The 18386-nt window shown below is 35.1% G+C and overlaps 1 protein-coding gene across 6 annotated transcripts in view; it reads right to left on the reverse strand.

Moving 5' to 3' along the window:
* Nucleotides 1–1155: 1155 nt before the first annotated feature.
* Nucleotides 1156–18386, reverse strand: part of CCDC85A (coiled-coil domain containing 85A) — a 182718-nt gene continuing 165487 nt past the window's right edge. For 2 of the 6 annotated variants that reach the window (XM_069494572.1, XM_069494570.1), the window contains one exon: nt 1156–3073. In XM_069494572.1, the coding sequence (XP_069350673.1) occupies nt 3024–3073 (50 nt within the window). In that variant the 3' untranslated portion in view covers nt 1156–3023. Of the gene's footprint in view, nt 3074–7444; nt 7544–11071; nt 11192–14657; nt 14793–18386 lie in introns of all 6 variants that reach the window. The other 4 variants (XM_069494566.1, XM_069494568.1, XM_069494567.1 and 1 more) reach the window with 4 other exon arrangements.

The raw sequence follows: 18386 nt of genomic DNA on the forward strand, positions 1-18386 counted from the left end.
AGATGGAAGGGTGATGAGGAAACAAGAAGCTTGCCGCAGAGTAAAAACTCTGGAAACTAATGGAAATCATTATGAGGCTACTGCTTCCTCAGATCAAAAAAATGGATGTTTGATCTCAGTCCTATCTAGATCTCGAGGATAAAGGAAGCTCCAGCTGGCATCCCAGATACTACCGTCCCGTGTATTTCTTGAGAGTAGTCAGCACCATGAGTCAGGAACCAAAGCTGTGTTTACTCACATGACAGTGGTAGGCATTCATTACATGTTCATTGAACTAAAGAGCAATCATCCCAATTATACTGTCAGTGTTTTACTGGATGTCACATAAGATGATCTGAATTTTCTACAATGCCTTAAGCATGTGCTAGGAACTTGAAAGGCATTCATTGAAAAGCTTAGATTCTGATTGCCAGTCTATCTGCTTCAAGGATGGAAAAAAAAATACTCTCCCAAGATATGTAAATGAACCTTTGTCCCAGGGAAGATAAGATCATAAACTAATAATCTGGTCACACAAGACAATGGTGCCACTCATTTTGACTGCTAAATGTATCGGGCAAGAGCAAGATTCAAGCACTGGGGTGTCCATCTCCTCTATCATTTAAAGGTGAGGTTAATGCTAAGTGTATAAAGCTTTATTCTACAATCTTATTAGTGACTTCCAAGAAGTATGTGGGTTCTCTGTCTGAGCATGTGTGTGTGTGTGTGTGTGTGTGTGTGTTCCTATTTACTTCTTGGTTTTATGTGTATATTATACCTTTTCCAATAATGTGTAAGTTTCTTAAATATAGAGGCCTAGTTTTCCATTTCTTTAGTGTTTCCCTCCAGTATATTTCCTTCTGATGACTGTTTTAATAATAAATTTTAATTTTAATATATATAAAAGACTAAAAGAGGATTTTATAGCAGAAGCTCATTTTAAAATATTTTAAAATATCATTCTAAATTTTTAACTAGATTTTAATAGAGAATGGTGCAAATTGAGGAATCTCTTAATATTTAATCCCTCATTATGAACATTTAAAAATATGCCTTTGTTTCATGTTTAAGATAATGAATCATCTGTAATATTATCACCATCATGCAGTAGCATTATGATATTTAGTAACTAATAAATCTACTCAATTTAAGAAAACATTTTGAAGACAAAAACACTGTGAGATTAAATAATTTATTACCATTGCTAAGATGAACACATATACTTAATACTCAATTTTATGCAGAACTTTAAAAAAATAGTTTTAATACAGTATCAAAATTTACACAAGTATTTTGTCAAAAGACCAGTGTCCCTTGCATTAGCTTCTGCAGGCTCTGCTGCAGGCACAAAAACTTGTTTTAAATGTCTTCAGAGTGTAGGAATACAACAATTTAAAGATGAAAGCTTTCCTAGGAGAGAGGGTAAATATAGCAAGCAATTTTCTCTTACAGAGTAATAGTATTTAAAAATATAACATTTTAAAAGAAAAAGAGGCTTAAAGTATAACCCAGTTTCAATAATTAGAGAGATAATTCTATAGTAAATTAATTCATAAATATTTTCTGAAAATAGAGGGCTGGTTTTTCATCCCAGTAATGTTTTTAAAAGTGTAACAAAATTCCTTCACATTCCCCCACCAGTGACAATTAATACATTGTGTAATGAGCCCATTTAAAAACAACAACAACAACAACAGAGACTATCCGCTATGAATCAAATCTCGATAATTTAGAACATATCCCACAACTGAAAATTGTTGCATTCCTACTTTTATAATCTTAAACTACAGTAAAAACGTAGCATTCTGCCAGAGGCCTCTTGCACATTCATACAAGAAACTATCATTGCATTTGGATAAACACAAAATACCTATCATAGCATTTCCAATACACACATTCTAATATTTTTATATATATGTGTGTGTGTATATATATATATATATATATAGCAAAAATAAGAAATAAACTAAGCAAAGCTAGCACACCTCTTTTTCAAACCTCAAGCAATCTGAACGAGAGCTTTTAGTCTCAGTAATGAAGGACATGCGTCAGTTTCATAAAACATTAGCTGCAGGAGGCAAAGAAAGCTTTTTTCATAAATGCAGTGCAATATTTTAAAGTTTACATAAAGTTTATTAAATATACAGCATGTCTAGAAACTAAATTGTAGAAATTGACATTTCACAGCTCGAAACACTTAGAAAAATTATGTTTGCTTATTTTTTAGTTGAAATTGTTAATATTAACATCAATGGATACACTGAATGAATATGAAGGTTGGTATGTCCCCAAGGTGCGTCTTTATGAGAAACTCATCACGATCAAAAGAAAAGATATATTTATTTTGATCAATTGGAATAAATGGTACTCTCTGATAAGCACTCTACAAAGTCTTGCTATCCTTCTAGCTGGTAGGGGGAATTTATGTGGTATTTTCAGCACCTCAAAAGTCAAAACAAAAGCCCAGAAGTATAATCTTATCTTGCATCCAAATTAATTATGTGTCAGGAACTATTATATTGTTGACTGAAGTATAAGAGGTAGGAGCCCAACTCTCAGAATTGGGAAGCCTGAAAACACCTCTTCATAACTTCAATACAACATGGTAGAAAACACCCACCATTATATGCAATGGGCCAACTATATCGAAACCACTGAAGTTCCACTGGACTCTTACAACTATGCAGATTTTCCAATTACAATAGTTGATCTGGGGAGTAAAAACACTTTAGTTCTAATGAAAATACTGGTACTAAAATGATGATTTTCAAAGCTACCTTGTTTGAGATTGACTGTTGTGGATACTGAAGTGAGAGACACAGAATCTTAGCTTGAGTGGGGGGAGTTGTACTGAAGGTTTTAGAGGGGAGATATGTGCAACGTACAATCACTCCATGTTATTCCATAAGTCCAGGTTTGCAGAAACCCACTCTTTTCTTCTTCTTCTTCTTTCCTTTTATCTCTTTCTGGCAGTGGTGATCTCATGTTTGAAAAACAATGATTCTCACATTGGTCCTTTGTACTGGTTTCCTGACAAATGTTGCCTAATTCCAGGACATGAACCTGCAGCATCTCCAAGTTTCTTCCACACAACCTTAACGACAACAAAACAAAAACAAAAAAAGGAAGTAAGCATCTTACTTGTCCTCTTCCACAAAGAGATTTGTGGTTTCTAAGGGGAAACTATGAAAGAGACAAAGACGGATGTGAAGACAAGAGAGAAAATATCCATACGAATGAGTTGCAAACACAAAATGAAATGTGATGACAAGCTTCAGAAACACAAGAAATGCTCGGTAGAAATGCTACTATACCTCGTTAGCAACTAGGGTTAAAATTAAAGAATGATGTGCTAACTTACTCTAGTTACGTAAGTGGTCCTCAACTCCAGAGGCACACAAAGCACCTTAGGGAACTCAAACAGTAACTCCCACCCTCAGAGATTCTGATTTCACTGGTGGAAGTGTGGCATGAGTAACTGTATTTTTTTAGAAGCTCCCCAAATGATTCTAATGTGTAGCCAGAATTAAGAACCCTTTAGTAAGATCATTCTGGTTCCTATAACAAAGGATATCAAAGTATTTAATCCAGTGAGAAAAACGAAGGAGGTTTTGTTCTTCAGCTACTTAAGTCCTGAGCTGGTGGTCTCAGGGTCATTAGCAAATTTCCCTGGCTTTCTCCAAGAGTGGGGGCCTCAGTTATTGCAAATCTTAGCTACCAATTCAGGAATCATTGAAAGAGATATAATTACAACATGTTAAAAAAAAAACTACGCCATTTTAGAAGAGCATTAGCAAAAGGGGAGATCAAGAATAAGTATAAAACTACTGAATTCACCAATCATATACCAATACATTAATGTTAATTGGAATACACACACATGCACGTGCATGCACAGACATAGTAACAGCCATAATCATCCCAGAGTGTTTTACTACAAGGATTATGTTCATGTGGATTAATTCCACAAAAATTTACATTGTGTTCCAACATGAACACAAAACCAGTTTTTTCATCAAATATTCATAGACTATGTTTCTTTTTTTGTTTTGTTGTGCTTTTAAATAGAAGTGGATACTCCAGGGAAACCCAATACCATTTATAGTAATACATAAGAATGTAAGGTTCTGTCTGCCTTCATTTCTAAGCCAATGGAACTACTAATTTCTATCTTTCAGCAGACACCACTGCATGGCAGAAATGTCCTGTTGTACTCAAAGTGAATTGTAATTATGGTCCTTAAGTATTTGGAAAGAAATTACATGGCAAAGGATGGCTCGAGCTATACACAAGGGAGTTAGGAAAGACTATTTCTTAACAAACTGACTGAAGAGGTACAAACACAGAATCAAGAGGCCAAAGGATACTATGGACTTTTGTTTCCTAGCCCCTGAATACAATTACTTTTACCCAGAATATTTTGAATGGTTTAAAAGCAGAGGATAGACTTGAAGACCTCACAAGGATCATAGACACAAAGCACAAAATGCTTACAACTCAAAAGTGCAACTCCTCTCCAAGTATTCAAATGCAGAATGCAACAAGCCTAACCCAGATATTACTATGTGGTGAAGGAAACTTTTAGAGAAGGGCAGAACTTTGAAATAAATCAACAATACTAAGGTGGACCCAGGAGGGGTGACTTGTTAGCTGAAAAAGCAAAATAGGTGTGTGTTTGAGACTGCGACTGAGAAGACCTGTCAAGTACTTCAACTATCCTCAGGGAATTTACAATAACTAAGCAGACAAACCTAAAATAAAACCATTACTACAAAAAGATAGATTTACTATTTGTTAGGGGGAAGTATATTTATTCCTGTAGCACAGTTTGGGAAGAGTATAACTAACTTCATGCTTACTAATCAATATGAGGGTGCTATGGACAATAGTTTCTTCACTGTATAGATGTCAACAACTTATCTCCAAGAGCAAATACCAGCCAAACTTCCATTATCTTAAGTTCTACCGGAGTCTTATAATAACCAATCTAACATTATGAGAAAGCTTCACATTTCTGTGACATTATTATAAATGATATATATTATCATTTCTCTAATAGAAGTCAAATCTTCATAATCTTAACTTATTTTTAAGAAACCACTTATTTATGAAATTGCCTTACAAGTTGCACTTTTCTTTATTCTCTGATACTTGCAATGAAATATTTTAAACCAATACTTTGTTCTCTAGGCTTTTAATTGTTTCCAAATATAAGTTTGCTTAAGAATCCGATTTGAGTTTGTATTTTTCTCTCCAATTCTGTGGATCAAAGACAAAAGTGGACAATTATTATAGAATAAACATCTTAGAAAACTTTTAAAGGTAAACAAGGAGGGAAAGCTTTGGGATTTCTGAAACTATATTATGAAAAAAAAACACTGTATGGAGTCTTTTGCAATATTTTTGGAAATATAGGCAAACAAAAAGATCAACACAAAACTAATCAATATCCAATCCAGTAGTGGGTTTCTTTTGAGACTAAGAAATGAATTTTCTAATGTTCAGAAGTCAAAAGAAAGAAGAAAAGAAAAGAAAGAGAAAGAGAGAAAGAAAAGAACAGAAAATGAAGGGAAGGGAAAGGAGAGGAGCAGGAGGCAAAAGGAGAGGGAGGGGGAGGAGGGGAGGGGGAGGGGGGAGGGGGAGAGGGAGAGGAAGAGGAGAGAGAAAAAAGAGAAGAAAAGAAAGAGAGAAAGGAGAGGGAAAGGAAAGGAAAGAAAGGAAAATAAAAGAAAAGAAAGCAGATGGAGAGAAAAGGAAAGAAAGAAAAGGGAAAGGAGAACCACCCTGGCATTTCTTTACAGAAATTCTGGCATGAAGCACAGTGGAGATGTGCTTTTCATTCTTTAGGAAAGAAAATGGAAGTTCCCAGATTTTCCACACCTGAGAAAGTGTAAAGAATTGGTCCTCAAAGGAGATCTGGATATACTCCTCACTTCACTGTTCATTAGAAAACAGTTTGAGGAAGTAACTTAATTTCTGGATCTTTTTTTCTTCAAACATAAAATTTGAGTGGTAGGGTTCTTACCCAGGGGTTCATATCCGCATCACCCATGGTCTTATGTTAAACTCAGACATCTGAATTATGAAGGCGCTCCACACAGCACTCTTTGGAAAACCACTGGGGATGACCTCTATGGTTCCTTCTAGCTCGACAATTCCCATGTCTAGGTTTTATTGAGCATTCCATAGTCAATAGATGAGACGCAACAGGCATTCCTAGGTATGTGGTCAAATTTTTAAATTTATCCAAGGAAAATATTCAAATTGAAAATCTTAAGCAGAGGTTGAAAAGCTACAGAAGATGAACAGCAGTGCGTTTAGAAAATATGACTTCTAGAACTAGTGGCCTTTTGAAAACAGACAACAGATATGCAGGAAAGAAAAACAAGTGACTTGCAAAGGGTCACAAAAGAAAAAGAAGCCACAACACAGGCAAGCAGGAGACTAAAACTTTCATCCCAGCACATATAAAATGCCCACGGGATTTATTATGTAACATTTACTAGATTCCAGAAACATCTCGAGGGAGTAGATAAATGTCTGAGAATATCTGGTCCTAATAGACCTAAAGCTGAAAAACATTTCTAAGCAATTTTCATATCCTAATGGAGAAAAAATAGGGGTAAAAGTATAAGATAAAGCCAATTAAAACCAGTGCTTAACATGATCAGTGCTTAACCATGATTTCTTGAATTTAACAAATGGCTTGCTCTCCAATATTCCATTTAGCTATTTAAAACTTCATAAAGTATATTCTAGGTTAAAGGATACATCCCATGCATTTTACTCAAAGAATTAAAAAATTTAGTCAGGGATTAATAATAAAATCCAAACTACATTATGATTACATTGCATTTGCTTCATGAAAATAACTTTTTTTTTTTTTACTGTGCTTCTCTCTGACATCACAGATAGATTTCTATTTGTCTAACTACCTCTTAAGTTCATATCGATCTCACTTCTTTCTAAGCTTATGACAACCACTGACAGCTAAAGATAATACTCTGCATGACATGAAACACACATATCATATTTATAAAGAACTAAGCAAACATCATCTAGGGTGATGGTGAATTTTTTTCAAGAATAGTTACAAATAAATCTGAAGAAGGCTGTATTTTCTGTTTATCACAGGTTTTGAAACACTGATCTTTAAAGAACTTCTTAACGTATCAAACAGAAACTCATTTAATCAAAATTAGTAAGAACATTTTAGACAGTAAATTTAATATTTAGAAAAATCATAGATTCTTCTGGAATACAGAACTGGCTGATCATCTCTGACCTGAATATTAATAAAACTACAATAAAGCATATTAAAGAAAAAAAGGAAATTAATTTTATTTTCATGTAAAAATAAAAAGGCATGTGCTCAGCATTTTAAAAAGTAGGTATTAATAAAGCAAAAACTAAGCTACAATGTGGCTTTCGACACAAAATACACAATAAAACACATTAAACTTACATTGCACATTTCTCTGACTATAGCTTTTTCTGTCTCACTAAGGTCATGTTCATACTCTTTACCCTGTTGACGATCTATAGTTTCCTGAACATCCAAGACCTGGATTTGTTGAAAAAGAAAAGCAAATTTCACATGGAAAAAAAAAACTTGTTAGTTATGATAAAACCATCAAGGAGCTCCACTTTGTAAAACTTTTAGTTTTCTCTGTGTCTGCATATCAGAGTGGATTAGTATATGGCAAAATCTTTTAAAAATAGCTGACTGTTCTGAAACCTGTTTGGAATGAATTCTATTTCACTTTCAAATGGCTATTAGAAGCAATCAATTTTATCACTAATAAATAGTCAATTGAATTCATTAATGTCTAAAATAATTAGATGCATTTACTTTGGTCATTAAGATAAACCTGACCGTGTCAACCATTTGGAGATAGTCAATAACTTCTGCTCCATTGTAATGATGAACAATATAATTAATTATATACCAAAGAAGTCCAAATGATATGTAGACATGGCTTAGAGAAAAGATGAGTAAAAAAGATGATAGCGACAGGTGAAACTGGTCAGAACCCAGGAAGATACACATAAGAACTACTGACCTCACAGTTCTTGCCTGGACATGTTCCTAGTGCCTAAGAAAGGAATGCAGAGATGGCTCTTTGATGGTGGCAAAGAGAAACGCTGGCTCCTTATAAAAATATTTGGGCAACACTTTAAATATTTTTCATTAGAGCAAAATGGGGATAAAACATTTTAAAACAATTTTAGAGGCCTATGTTTCCACTCCTCTAAATTATCCCTAAATGGATTGAAAATATTATTCCTTTTAAAATGTCTGAAGTTTTCATGTGGATACTTTAAATAGTACAAAAGGGGACAAAACCTTGGCTTGATTGAGTACTGTTTGTTACTTTTTTTGATACCAGCGTATAAATCAAAGCATTAATGTAGCATAAAAAACTAATGCTTTTCCTAAAAGCTCCTATAGAATCCATACTGAACTGTGACATCGTTAAACTACTTGGCAGTTCTGTGGTCAATGCTGATGGCCACACCTGAAGGTGTCACCTGAGAATTTATACCAATGAACAACTGGGCCAAACTAAATGACTTAAACATAAAGTGGGACCTTCAAGTTCATATTAATAGCTACTGAGTCTAGAGTTCAATCTTGTAATAAATAATGTAATTCACAAACTATTCTTATTATTAATTTAAAATTTCAAGCCATTATTATTTTATAGATACCACTTCCTTATAGTCCTCATACTCACCTCAGATTAGAGTTAATTCACATTCTTTATATATCTAGAAAAAATCACTGCTCTCAGTGAATACTCATAGAAAACTTAAAGAGCTCCTTGAACAAGCTCATTTGCCTACAAATTTGATTTGTAATGCACCTCAGAGAAGTGTACTTCAAATCAGTTAATTTTTACTAAATGAAGTGGAGCTCCAATTAATAGTTATCAAAAATTTTAAAGCAAGAGAGATATGGTGTTATTACAAATGGGCTAATTTCTTACACTTAGTTACAATACTCCCTCACAAACCATGACCATAGAATTTATTAAAGCCTGGAGTTTTCTTGGAAATCCATCAGAAAGTGAGAAACTGGGCCATTGTTCTAATTACTCCTTCCAGAATAAACAAATTTCATGATATAAATCAGCTGTAAATAGATGGCTCTTAGAAATGAAATGTGCCAAGTGGCTATAATTTTTTTACATTGAGATCTTCGTAAGATGCATTTCCCAAAGAATATGCTTGCACATATTTCTGTTTCACAACACAGTTAACTCATGGAAGCAAACACATATTATATTCAAGGGCCCCCAGTTACCCAATAAAGATGCTTCAGTTGCTCAGTATCATTCATCTGCCAACCGAGGACACTTATGTGTACTGATTATAACATAGTATCTCCCTCCCTTGAGATAAAATTTTAGATGAAAATTAGAGGATGGATTCAAAGAACATTGAGGAACTCTTCCTTGCCCTCCCCTTCCTTTTAGGCCACAGGAACAACTGCATTGAGAAATCTGGAAAAGATTTCAATGTGACCCTCTATGCTGATCCAATTCAAATTGCACTTGCCATTGAGTAAGGCAACAGGCCGAAACAGCTGTCAAACAGTTTAAATAGCAGGGAAAGGTGTTGCTTTTGAAGTGTGTGCAGACACTATAATACTACAAAATTGAAGCCAATCTCTGGTCCATTTTCCACTTCTAAAATGTTTTTCAGATAGCTAGTGCCTGATTCATGTTAAAGTTCACCCAAATGCTGCTGCAGAGAACATATTTGTCAGTGGATAAACCAACAACCAACAGATGCGGGGCAGAGCCTGCCCCTCGTGCTGGTTGTGCCTTCCCGTGAATTCCTCTCAGGTGCTCACTTTTTGAATTATCCCACCCAAGAGGGGAACTGCCAAGTGCACTGCCACTGTGCCACTGACCGCTACCATGGTTCTCCGACCTTCCCTCATCAATAATCAGCATATATTTGGAAAAAGCAAACTCATTTTATATAAACTAAAGCAAAATATACTGAAGGAATAAAATCTTCTGCTAAAACTAAATCATCACAAAATCAAATAAACATTTTGAAGTTCTCCTCTACTTATCTGCTTTGTGCATGCCACAGAAAGTGTGGCCTACTCCAAAAGAGTGTATCTCCAGTCTGCTAATGACTCATTTTAAAACTGAAACAATTTTAAGAAAAGCTGTGAAATTCATGTAGCAAAAGCAGAAGTGAAGCATTCTACCTACTTTATGGCTCAGAAAGGTTTGATCAAAGTTATATGTTAGGAAATATAGATAAATTTGGCATACAATGTTTCGTAATTTGGAACTGATAAAATTTCAAGGGATGGTCTCATTTTTTAATATGATTTTTATTGCCTGCATCAGTTTTTTCTCTTAGAATTGTAAATATTTATAAAATGTATTATTAATTTTAGTTATGGTGCTTATGTTTAAATTTTATTCATTGGAAAGCTCATTATTGGTAAAAGAGAACAGATAGACGAGATTTTGTGAAGTCATTGCAAAATGTGAAGTAAAATCCAAAAATAAATCAGCTTTATGTATAAGATCATATATCTATTTTCTCCTACTCTATAAAGGAGTATTGACTGGAGTTTAAGAACCTAATTTCTACTTAGCAGAGCAAAGAGTAGATTTTTATTTATTTCAATACTTTCTTTTAGTAAGTTTCATAATATACTTCAATTGCATAAAGAAAAAATATGGTATTCCTTCCATATTTTGACCACCCATTAACTCCCTATATTTGAAGACATCCATGCTACAAACATTGCACGTAAAATACAATATTTTACACATATGGATATACATGCACAAACTTCAACTTCAATGCAAATAGATATGAATCACATTACTCAAAACAAAATGATAAAACTAGAGATTCAATTATAAGTACTCAAACTCAGTTAGTTTAGAAAAATTAAAATCATATTTCAAAAATTAAGATAAAATAGTTACGCCATAAAGGGGTCAAAAAATAAAGTATCTATGGTTAAAGCAAGACTGTGAGGACTACCAGACTACAGCAAACAAGCCACGACACAACTGAAGCTCTGGATAAATGGTTGTACACAGTTGGTTACCTTAAGAGAATGTACCACAGGTTCAGGCTGCTGAGAAGGTGTGGTATGTCCACTGAAGCTAGCTGGAGAGTTGGGTGAACTGTTACTCCCATCAGCCCCTGATGACAACCTAAAAGAACCCTTAGTAGAAAATCAACAACTTTGTTATTAAAACAAAAGTCGTTTATAACTACATAGATGTCATTCAATATTCAATTTCACTGCCAAATGAGAATTAGCCTTTTTGTTACTTTTTCCTAGCCTATCTTAAGATGCCATCAACCAGTTAATTGGAACACACTTGCTTCTTGACCAGCAACAAAACTTAACCAACAGCCATCTCTATACACTTTCAGATGTCATCTCTGATTTACCAAAGAGAATAAGGTCCCCCAAGGAATGGCCCTTAAGAACATTTCAAGAATGATTTTTGAAACTTAAAGATATTCAAGAGCAGGGAAATCCTGAGTTACTCCACAGCTGAGTTAAACATGCTCACTCAGCAAGCCAAATGACATATTGCATCTGTCGCAGAATATGCAGACACATCACATTCTTGCATTAGAGAACTGTGTTTCTTATAAAACCCTTCTTTGAGGGAGAGACTTATAGTAGAGCATTTTCCAAAAAGATGTAATCAAATTCAATATTTTCTTTAAGAACCAATTCTCTCATTTTTTTGGCCTTTCTAAAAATGAAAAGCAGAATAAATAGAAATTACACATTTTTAGTTTAGTGACTCTTTAACTTAATTGGTGAGAAACCAGAACCTGAGCATGATTAATTTGCCATGTGCAGGCTACAGTCATCCCTACCAGAACTGGGAATCTCCCCCAGGAGTCTGCCCTTTTTCTAAAGGTTGCTTGGGGAAAGCCTAATGGATTAGCAAAGAAAAAGAGAGCAGCAGTTATGTACTCGCCTAGAAAAAGCAGTCAAATGGGAATTTTCCAAACCTGTTTTTGTGTAGATCATTACACTATTAGAGGACCTGTGAGGTGTTTTGTTTTGTTTTGTTTTGTTTTGAGACAAGAGTTTTGCTCTGTCACCCCTGGTGGAGTACAGTGGTGCCATCATAGGTCACTGCAACCTCAAACTCCTGGGCTCAAGCGATCCTCCTGCCTCAGCCTCCCAAGTAGCTGGGACTACAAGTGCGCACCATCACGCCCGGCTAATTTTTCTATTTTTAGTAGATGGGGTCTCGCTTTTGCTCAGGCTGGTCTCAAACTCCTGAGCTCAAGCAATCCTCCTGCTGGGCCTCCCAGGGTGCTAGGTACAGGCGTGAGCCTCCACCCCAGGCCTGAGAGATTTTAATGTCTGCCTCTTATCTACAGACTTTGTCACGTCTAATAGATTAATAACTGCTCCATTTAAATTGATTCTATCAATCTAATGCCCTGAGTAGGAGCCACTGAAGGTGTATCATATGTGAATTCATAAAGGGAGAAACAATAGTAGTTTGGAACATTAATTTGCAGCATCTCTAGGAGAAATTTTATGCTGTACATTTTAGGGATGGGAAGGAAAGCTGCCCACAGTAACAATTATGTATACGGGTTACATGTAAACCATGCTTTATACAGAAATTAACAATCCCCATTGATTTCTATTATCTATGTAATTTGAAATATTTTCTCCCTTCCTTTGTTGCTGTCATTTCTTCCTATGTCCTTGAAGGCTCCCCTTGCCACCTTGCAAGCCTACTGAGGCCACATTCTTTACCCTGCTCAAAGAGTTGGACAATCCAATCAGGTCCTGTCCCCAGCCTCACTACCAACAGGGAGAGGAGGCAGTGGAATATGGCATGTAGGTGGCTCCTTCAGCCTCTGTCCCCTACTGCTACTAACACTTAAATTAATAGCAGGTGATGACACAGGACTGCTGATTTTAACAACCCCAATCCCCTCTGGGAAAAGAAATTATAAAATTTGTTTTCCTGTATTTGTAACTCAGATTAAATCTGACAAAATAATGTCTGGTACACCTCAGAGAAGGTAAATCATTTGAAGTTTAAAGATGGTTAAGGGACATACCCTCTCCTCCCCTCTACCACCAAAGTTTAGACATCTTCCTCTGTAGTGATCAAATGGTTCCCAAACTAAGGACTTATAAAGGAAGCTCTTCTTCCCTGAATAACCCTAGTTCTCTACTGTTTTTCCCCTCCTGGTGCCACTCTTATGAGCTCTCCCTTATCCACTTCTGCGGTGACACAGAGTTCACATCAAACCTCTCATTTAGGACCTACCATGGCAGTGCTGACTGTCCTCTGACCGGCCATCTAACTTGGCAGGCAATAATCTTCCCCACTCTAGGCTACCCTCCGTCCCAGTCTTCCTTTCAAACCCTTTTCTGAGCAGCCCTTCTGTTTCAAAGCTTCTCTTCCCAGACCTGGCACAAAGATAGGCGTACCAATAGCAGCATGCTTTTGCTTGGGTATGGGCCTCTCTCTTCCAAGGTATTTTGGTTTGAGAGAATTTCTAAAATCAATGTACATAGCATCCTTACTACAAATCATCTGGGTCATTTGCCATTGTTTAAACTTACGGAAATTCCTCTTCTGGCCATAGCTATTCAGAAACAAATACTTTTTTATTGAAGTAGTTTCCTTATTTAAAAAAAAAAAAAAAAAAAAAAAAGGGCTACAGTAGGATCTTTCCTAGAGTATACAGTGGGGAAAAATGTATCATTCAGGGATTACAGTTCTACTTCAAATTAGCTCTGAGAGCCATGGCCTGGTAATCAACCTGAAAGATCAAGGTTCTTATTTTATGTGGTTTTTGTGAGGCTGCAAAGGTAACCAAATGCCTGGTAAAGTTTAGCAACAACAGCTGCTAAACAGTTTTCTAGATAACAACAGATTGAAGCACCTCATTCTGCTATATCTCATTTAGTACTATAAAATAAAAGGTTAGTTCCCATGTGCTTTGTAAAATCAGACTAATATTCGGAAAATTACCTAGGTTCAACTAATGCATACTCTCAATCGACTAATACATTTTCACTGAACTACTTTTTAAAAATATGAGTGAAATGCCAGCATACCAAATGATTTTAAACAGTCCCCTTGGAGTTTATTTCAGTAAGATTAAAGTCATTTATTTAAATTGTACTTGGCTGGTTCAGGAGACAGGGAATTTAAAACAAAGAAAATCTTGATAAAATTGGAAATGTGATTCCCAGCCTGAGCTGCGCGTGTTTTCAAACTACCCATGCCCACAGAGTGTATTTATCACCTCTTGGTCAGCAGTCAATTTGAAAGGGCAAGGAATAATTTTCTGAGCTGGCCTAGAGACATCCGATTTTCATGGTCACTGACCTTCTGAACTCCTTTTCATGAATGGACCAGGGTACCTTTTTTCTTCTCTCCTATTTGGGGTTGCTCAACTCCCCCCGCCCGGGTTCAGGAAAACAACACTGAAGAAGGCTATTTACGAAGTGAAAGACTCTACTCCCATCCTCCCTCCCCAGATTGAGACATACAGCAATTTTCTTTCACGTGTACGAACTTGTTTTCTCTCTCCCCCCACCCCCAGTATAACTTTTCCTCTAGCAACAGAAGCCATTTGGTTATGCACAAGCAAATGCAGCCAGCTGACTCATCTTCACTCACCGGGAGAGTGGGCAGGCATCGTCCTATTCCTCGGCACCCTTGCCACCACTGCAACACCCGCTGGGCTCGGGGCCCCCAGCCTTTCTCCATATTTGAGCTGTTTCTAGTTGGAGGTTGCCTTCTATTCTGGGTGGCCTTATATTTGGAACAATATGGTACAATCACTCAGAAAAATGCTGTTTCCCGTCTCAAGAAAGCAGATTAGAACAAGAAACTTAATGAAATGAACCACAATGACCACAATGGCAAGCTGTAACATGCACTTTGTAGCTAGGGAAAAAATAAAAACAATCTGAAGTCCTGTAGATTAGAGCTAATACTGATGTAAGATTTTGGCATTCTCAAGCTATCAAAAAGTAGATGGTAACGTTAAAATTATAGAAAAAACTTGAAGCTATTTAAACAGCTTTATTTCATGGGTTTTACCTGTGAGAAATAGTGAGTTACCATAATTCTTCCAAATATTTAGACTGTAACTTCAGAACGTGGCAGAAATTATTTCAAATACAATTGGGAGTGCTATGTTCTTTCTTTAAGAAACACTGGCTGGTTATACATATTCAATAATACTAAGAAAACTTACACTGCATCAAATTTTCAACAAAATTTCTGCACATGTCATGAGCTAAGAGGTCACCATTGTATTAAAATAATTATTTTACGTAGGAAATCTATATAATTATCACAATTTCTATTAATTAGTTAACTCCCAAATTTCTATACTCACTGGAACTAAAGATATCATGTAACTAAAGTAAAAATAAAAAATATTCCTTAAATTACAACTTTTTCCATCACTAAGCTGTATAATCCTATTAAAATGATCAGAAGCAAAACAAACTTATTTGACCATGATTTCCTCTCCCTGCCAACTTTCACTTAGACCTTTAAGAATGCTATGTCCTAAGAAATATGGAGATAATTTTTAAATTACAGAAAATCTTCAAAATGATCCAAAAATTCCAGTGTTTAAATGTTGACGTTTATTTTAGGAGACTGAAAATGAGAACGTATTATTTTAGTTCTCACTGGTTAATTTTCCTGCAAGTTAGTGCTCTATTCTGAATAGTGTTGATCCAATTCTCATTCTTCTCTAACTTTTGGAGGTTGAAGAATAAAGAAAATGCACCATGGTCTAAAGTGAAATAAAAAAGAAAAGAAATGATAACCAGCAACCAGTACTCACAAAACTCTTTTCTGAATCTATGAAATCAGTACCAGTTACCTTTCAAATAAGTCACATATACTCTATTCCTCACATGTAACAGGGAAAATTATATTTTTGCACTTGGGTCATAATGATAATTTCATCACAGCAACATAGATTTGAATGTTGCTCTTTTCATAATTATTTCATGTGTAAGTGTCTAATTTATTTCCATCATCAAAAGAATCTTCTCCAATAATTTATAATACAGTTCATGGCTCAAAATTCACCTTCCACCCTAATCTGCATAGTTCTATTTCTGAGAAGATGATTAATGAATAATGGAAATTTTATAATTACCACAAATAAGGAGATCTATCCATCTGGGTTTGCTTCTTTCCATGACTTATGCATCTCTCAGATCTTAGGCTTTTTGGACTCAACTACCAAGTATTAATAGAACATGTAGGAATTCTTACTTTCATTCTTCCTTAATGTATAGTGAGGCAAAATCCCAATGTATCTCCACTGTAGCAAAGCTTATTACTATACCCATCTGAGACCATTTAGAAGCCAGCTCGAAAGAACAGTCATTTAGCTACTATGCAGAGAATGCACAATATTTTCCCACTTTCAGAAAGTAGATACCACATAAAATAATGGCTATGCTTTTAAGTTGTGTAAAAGGCTCTTTTTAAACATATTGAATATACATTATATAGTATTAGTAATCTCATAAAGGGGACAGTAAACATGTACCAGGTTTTTGCAGAATAATAAACTACTTGATGATATAACCAGTTTAAAGGAAAAGCACTCTTTTAGAATCAAAATTACTGTATTGACTTTCTAGTCATGTCAACCATTTTTTTTTTTTTTTTTTTTTTAATGCAGGTATATGAAAAACTGTGTTTTGGGCCAGCCATCATCTTTGACCTTCAAATAAACTACATCAGTATGGTATTTACACACTAATGAAGGCTTAGCTCTTTGCCAGCTACAATGGCCAATCATGATATTTTCTGAAGACTGCTTCGTAAAACTTAAGAAGCCTTTAGTAACTCAGTCATTGGCATTGTTTTTAGCAACTCTGGAGCTCAAAATGGGGAAGCCCAGACTCTGGCCATCAACTGGAAAAGCAATTCCAAACAATCTTAAGAAAGTCACTTTCTGTTTTCTGAGTTATTTTGTTTTGTTTAGTTTTGTTTTCTGTAGTTTTCTACAATTCCAAATTTATAAAAAAGAATTCCTGAATGACCCCAACATTCCCATAGATATCTGTGTACTGTGTAGCACTTTATATACAAATATATATAATGTAACCCACAAATTATTTTATTTTAGATACCAGGGTGGTCCATCCTATGTGTCATAGTAAAGTAATGCTCTGTATCAAGGTTGTGTGGGTGGTAAATTACAGGCATGTGTATAGCTGTAGCATGAGTCAGAGCCTACGGTCTCTGGACTTCCAGGGCTCAGAGTCTGGATGGTTCTCCAACTCCAACAGGGTAAACCTTCTCTGTATTTAAGTAAGAATTCAACGTGGAGTTTTTTAACTCAGAGGTGAACTTCAATACTTACAACATTTTCCCTTCAAACTATAACCATTCTAATAATATATATTTCTCATAGGTTTGTTTTAAGATGTAAAAGTTTCTCTAAGACATAACTGTCTCTTTTCCTTAGTGCTCGTAATGAGTTACGTATGTAAAGGAAGGAAACAAAAAACAATTTTGCAATAAAAATAGACCGCTTAACTTTTTTACATGGTCATGATGCTTTTTTTCTCAAATTTGAGTGAATTCATAAACTGTTATTGTTCTTCATAGAAACAATTAAAAACACTAACAAATGGCCAGTATTATATGTTATCTAAAATACATGAATCACAAAATGATGATCAATCAGAATTTGATTTGTGGTCTCTGCAACGAAGAAAATTATCTAAAAAATAAAGCTTCTAGAAAAATCCTTAACAGTGTTTCATTTACTAACGAAGTCAAGAGAAACGAAAGTTTTTTAAATAAAAATGCTTCCTGAAAAAAGTTTCATTAGAACTAGAAAAATGAAAAATAGATATACTGGATTTCTTATTGAATATATACATATATGTTCACACACATATACATACATGTTTGTATACAGAGATAAATATATATACATACATTTCCAGTTGACTAAAATCACATTCAATAAAGTAATATTGTAGTGTCATATAAAATTCAGACTTCCCACTTAGATATAAATCAGAAGTAATCAGCTTGTAACAAATTTTAGAGCCCAGCCCTCTCACCTATTATAGGAAGCCAACTATGGAAGCTTGAAGATTGATCAGCTAAAGTGGTTTCCTGTTACTTAAAGATGTTTAATTTTTTATAAGTCCTGAAGCTTGGTCAAACTATCATACAGTGCCTCAGACTTCATCGGAATACATGCCTAGTTTAGGAGGGGGAATGAATTCAGCCTTTCCTTATTTTTAGGGCAAGAATAGATGCTTTGCTTAATCTCATGAGTAAAATAATATTATATTTTGTTCATTTTGGCCAATCTTCACTCTGACATATTGTAAAACTATGCTAGCA

Source organism: Eulemur rufifrons, chromosome 19 (assembly GCF_041146395.1).
Source record: "Eulemur rufifrons isolate Redbay chromosome 19, OSU_ERuf_1, whole genome shotgun sequence".
Classification (NCBI taxonomy): Eukaryota; Metazoa; Chordata; class Mammalia; order Primates; family Lemuridae; genus Eulemur; species Eulemur rufifrons.